The 4,724-nt window shown below is 27.4% G+C and overlaps 5 protein-coding genes across 5 annotated transcripts; 3 read left to right on the top strand and 2 right to left on the bottom strand.

The window, feature by feature from the left end:
• Positions 1–17: 17 nt before the first annotated feature.
• ENU1_049740 (glutamic acid-rich protein precursor, putative) lies at positions 18–903 on the bottom strand (the record flags this gene model as incomplete). The annotated part of the gene is made up of 2 exons (XM_008857825.1): positions 18–44; positions 91–903. 2 exons carry the CDS (start codon positions 901–903, stop codon positions 18–20), a joined length of 840 nt encoding a protein of 279 aa, XP_008856047.1.
• Positions 904–920: 17 nt separating this feature from the next.
• ENU1_049730 (hypothetical protein) lies at positions 921–1,502 on the top strand (the record flags this gene model as incomplete). The annotated part of the gene is made up of 1 exon (XM_008857824.1): positions 921–1,502. One exon carries the CDS (start codon positions 921–923, stop codon positions 1,500–1,502), a length of 582 nt encoding a protein of 193 aa, XP_008856046.1.
• An 11-nt stretch (positions 1,503–1,513) lies between these two features.
• On the bottom strand, positions 1,514–2,089 carry ENU1_049720 (hypothetical protein; the record flags this gene model as incomplete). Its single annotated transcript, XM_008857823.1, has 1 exon — positions 1,514–2,089. One exon carries the CDS (start codon positions 2,087–2,089, stop codon positions 1,514–1,516), a length of 576 nt encoding a protein of 191 aa, XP_008856045.1.
• Positions 2,090–2,162: 73 nt separating this feature from the next.
• Positions 2,163–3,374, top strand: ENU1_049710 (hypothetical protein; the record flags this gene model as incomplete). The annotated part of the gene is made up of 1 exon (XM_008857822.1): positions 2,163–3,374. The coding sequence occupies one exon, from the start codon at positions 2,163–2,165 to the stop codon at positions 3,372–3,374; it is 1,212 nt and encodes a 403-aa protein (XP_008856044.1).
• Positions 3,375–4,179: 805 nt separating this feature from the next.
• Positions 4,180–4,587, top strand: ENU1_049700 (hypothetical protein; the record flags this gene model as incomplete). Its single annotated transcript, XM_008857821.1, has 1 exon — positions 4,180–4,587. One exon carries the CDS (start codon positions 4,180–4,182, stop codon positions 4,585–4,587), a length of 408 nt encoding a protein of 135 aa, XP_008856043.1.
• Between the last annotated feature and the right edge of the window lie 137 nt (positions 4,588–4,724).

The following is a 4,724-nucleotide window of genomic DNA, read 5'->3' as shown; positions in this document are numbered from 1 at the left end:
TGAATGAAGTATTTCTTCTATTTCCTCTTTAATGGTTGGTTCTTCTGGTGATAAGTATTTGTCTTGTTCTTCAGACTTATTCGGTGATACACCATGAATTTGTTTGTCTTTTGTTTCGGTATTAATTTGAGAATTAGTTTCTTGTTTATCTTCTTCTACGACTTTCAATTTCTCAATATCCTCATTTTCTCCAATAATTTCAGACGCTAAATCAATTGCCTTCTTTAAAACATCATCAACTACTTCATTTTTTACTACTTCAGTTGTTGCTTCATTGTCATTTGATGGTTTTGTAACATCTATATTTTCGGAGTGTTGTTGAAGCTCTTTCCATTTTCTCATTTCTTCTTCTCTTTGTTGTTTTCGTTGAAGCACAATCTCTTTAATCTTTTTTTCATCCTTATCAGTTTCCTCTTCTGTTTGTTTCTTCTTTTCTTCATCTTCAATAAGTGTTAGTACATCAGTCATTTCGTCATTTTCTATATCAATTAATAATTTTGTAGTATATCCTTCTATCTTTTCTTCATTGACATTAACTGGTGGTATTTCTTCATTTTGTTTTTGTTGTAATGTACTTTCTGTTTTTGTTGTAGGGTCATTTGAAAGATGTTTTTCATTAGATTGAATACACAATACTCGAATGGTTTCAATTGTTGATAGCCATAAATCTCTGTCTAGTTTATTTTTGCACTCAATCTCTCGTAATCCACATGATGTTAACAATATAATTTTCTTTTCATTACTTCGACTTATTCCAATTTTATGAATTTCATTTCCTGATAACTCTTCTATCTTTCCACTTCTATCCCAAATTCTGACTTTGTTATTGACAATTCTCCAATATTCTCTTCTTCCTTTCTCAATGACAACTCCTCCATGATAATCATATCTTGTGATCTTCATCTTGATTTTCTAGTTCAATGAAACAAGTTCCAAAGGGTGAAGAAGTTATTCTCCATGTTTATGACTTAATGGACAACACATACCTCTACCCTGTGGGTATGGGAGCTTATCACAGTGGTGTTTGTATCTTTGGTAGAGAATATTCATTTAGTGATGGTGGAATATTTGATACTCGTCCTAAAGACGTAGAAGCACCATTCAGAACATCAATCAATATGGGAATGTTTAGAGGAAGTTATAAGGATTTCCAGTATGTAGTTGATTCACTTCGTTCAGAATTTGCACCTGGAACATATAATTTGTATAATAAGAATTGTAATTGTTTTTCAAATGCACTTTGTTTGAAATTAGTACAACAACCTATTCCAACATGGGTCAATAGAATGGCTTGGTATGGAAGTCAATTTGAGAAGTTCTTTGGAGCAGGTCCTCAAACTCAACAAAGTGGTCCAATTCAACAAACACCAACTAACCATTCTACCTCTCAAATTCAATCTTCTGGACATAAACTATCAGAAACGCCTTCATCACTTCCTAGTGATCCTAAAGAACGAAGACAAATGATTATAGAACAATACAAGAAAACAGTAACAAAATAAGATCAATTGAATTATTTTTTACATGAAGAGGCTAAATAATTAGGAATAATAAATGCAAGAAGATAAAATGACACTAAAAACAACAAATAATATCTTTTAAAGAATGAACGTTCATCATCTATATTTTTTGTTGCAACTAATAAAGTAATTGATGTATTTGTATATGCAGATAAAGTAATTGTTGTTGCTTGATTAGTTAATACAATATCAATCCAAGTATGATTCCAGCCTTGAAAAGAAGAGAAAAAAATATTGTTATAAGGCAATATAGAAAAAATAAAGGGATATTCAAGATACTTTGAGTCAAATGAAGGACCATCACTTTCAAATAAAAAGGAAGTAGAGTTAATAGCAAATAAATAATATTTTGAAGAAGTATTTTCATTTGTAATGTTCATTCGATTTTCATTTGAAACAGCAATAATATCCATTGGTTCAAAACGATGAATTGTATTTCCTGTTTCTTTTTGAACTTTCATTCCACTAATTGTCCATTTTCCATCAACCAATAATAAAGGAATACTTGCTGAAACACAAGAAAATAGAAAGATGAGAAAAGTAATCATAAACAACAAGTAACAATTCATTTTCTAAGTTTGTTTTCATACAAAAAATAAAATTTTAAACCACAAAAAAAAAGAAAGATTAAATAATTGATAGATGCAAATAGAATTTGCAGCTTATGACTGTGAATTACAACACTTAATTTTTGGATCAAATCCAATATTACAAGGGGGTTGTACTATGTATGAAACAATGAAAGGAGTTATAGGAGAAGAAGTTTGTTCATTAAGACTAAGAAATGCACAAGGTTTAAAAACAGATTGTATTTTTACTTCTCTTGATGGTGGATTAATGCTTGGTGCATGTGGACCATTAGAAATAATACCAGATGTATTATCAATATTGAAACAATCAATAACAATGAGATATGGTTGTTATAAATCACTTAAACCAATAATAGAATGTGAATGTGAAGACCCTGGTAAAGCAGCTAAAATCAGAGCCGCTTCACTCTTAAACAACCCCACATTTCTTCCTATTATTCATTCAATTTCTTCTCATATCTCTTCATGCACACCTATTCTTTCACCAACACATCCTCTCTTTAATCCTAGAATTCCATATCGTTCACCAACAATAGCATCATTTACTAATTCAATGAGATATATTAGTAAACGTGTACTTGATAATGCATTACTTGGAGCAGCATTATATGTGAATAAAGAGAATTATATTACTATTGCATCAACATTACCAAGTGACATTGATCCAATAGTTCGTCTTGTTTCATTAGCATTGTCTAGTGAAACTATGGCAAGAAAAACTACAGTATCTCAAATTTATTTAACGATTTCACAACTCAACGCATTAACTGCATCATCAGTAGTTGTTGGCAAACAAAATTATGATAAAATCAAAACCACATTACATGATTCACCAATAATTTGTGATGAATGTCAATTAAAAAAAGTGAATATTGTAGTAACAGTGAATAAAGGATTTGTAATGGTAGAATTAGCTTGTTGGAATATTACACCAGAATATCTTGAACGTTCTGAAACAGAAAATCTTGCAGGAATGGAAGGACTAAGTTCAATCTTTCAAATGGAAGGAAGAAAAACAGATTTAATGAGACTAAGAATAGACTATGATACATTAATGGTTGAACCAAGTAAGTTATGGGCAAGTAATGTTAATGAACAATTACTAAAATGCATTAATATGGAAAAAATAAATTATTTGGAAGGAATAGATAATACAATTGTTGTTCCAGAAAATGAAAATGAATGTTATTATTGTTCACAAAGTCTAAATGAATTAAATGCAATAAAAGTTAGTTTTAATGAAATTGATAAAAAAACTTATTAATTATATTTCTTCTTTTCTTGTCGTTTCATTTATTTCAATATTAAAATCTTTTGAATATTAAATTATTATCTTTAAGAAAATAAATTATTTTTAATCCTTTCTTTTTTCTTTTCTTTTGAATCAGTTTTTGTATCGTTGTTATCAAAAGTACTTGTATATGTTGTTGTTTTTATATTATTTATCTTTTTCTTATAAATGATTTTCTACCTTTTATTTTTTATTCTTAATACTTCTATATTACAAGACATTACTAATAACTTTGTTATATTCTTAAAACATTATATTTATTTACTAAGTCTTTTCTACATCATTTTTTATTTTCATTATTGATTCAATCGTTATTCAATATACTTTCTATTTAATGAATAACAATAACTTTCCCTCAGCAGATCGATTTGTTCTATATTTCCACGAATCTTGATTTTTAATTACCAGTTAAACGTTAAGATAAAACTTTTGTTGTGTAAAAATAACAAAATTTTGTAAAAATCAATAAACGTAACTGATACTAATAACCAAAAAAATTCATCATTCAATAAGAAATGGGAGTCTTTCAAGGAAAAGAGCAATAAAACATAATAAAAATGAAAGACTAAATATGAGAAATTAAGTTATAATAAAAATCAAATATGAATATAAAAGAACAGTAAATAGTTGTTCACATTAAAATAAACAAAAAAAAAAAAGAATAAAGAAATAATAAAAATTATTTAATATAATGAGGAATGACAAATAAAAAACTGAATCAAAGTGGGATTGTAAACTTCTTCTTGAAATTAATGAACTATCTTTTAATTAATATCAAATGGAATTTGGACAAACAATCCTCCCAATTCAACCCCTTCGTTTAGAACAACCTGATATTATCACAGAAGAAGAAAGTAATGATAAAGGTGTTGTGTTTAGATCATTTGATTCAAATCAAACTAACAAATTAACAAAACAGGAGAAGGAAGAAGTTCTGATTAAAGAAATAACAATGAAAAGCAAATACAAAAGTTCAGAAAAGAAACCAAAGAAAAAACAAAAGACTACAATTAAGAGTTCATTAGAAAGTTGTGGTGTATTAAAGAATCATAATATGCCATTAACACAAGATAATATTTCTAACATTAATCATATATTTCCAGTTAATAAATATATTCGCATTAGACAATGGATTAATCTTAATAATAAAGATTGTTTATATCCATATCCTTTTCTTTCAATGTAATAATTATTTAATTTGCATTCTCAACAATAAAATTCAATTCAAGAAATTCAGTTTGTATTGTTTATTATTTTGGTTTTATTTTAATTCATTAATACTTAAAAATAACAAAAATTAAATTTGGGGTTTGATAAAAAAAA

The sequence above is a fragment of the Entamoeba nuttalli genome (genome assembly GCF_000257125.1).
Source record: "Entamoeba nuttalli P19 unplaced genomic scaffold asmbl_2960, whole genome shotgun sequence".
Taxonomy (NCBI): domain Eukaryota; phylum Evosea; order Mastigamoebida; family Endamoebidae; genus Entamoeba; species Entamoeba nuttalli.
The sequence above is the reverse complement of the archived record's forward strand: the minus strand, read 5'-3'. Positions and strand labels throughout refer to the sequence as shown.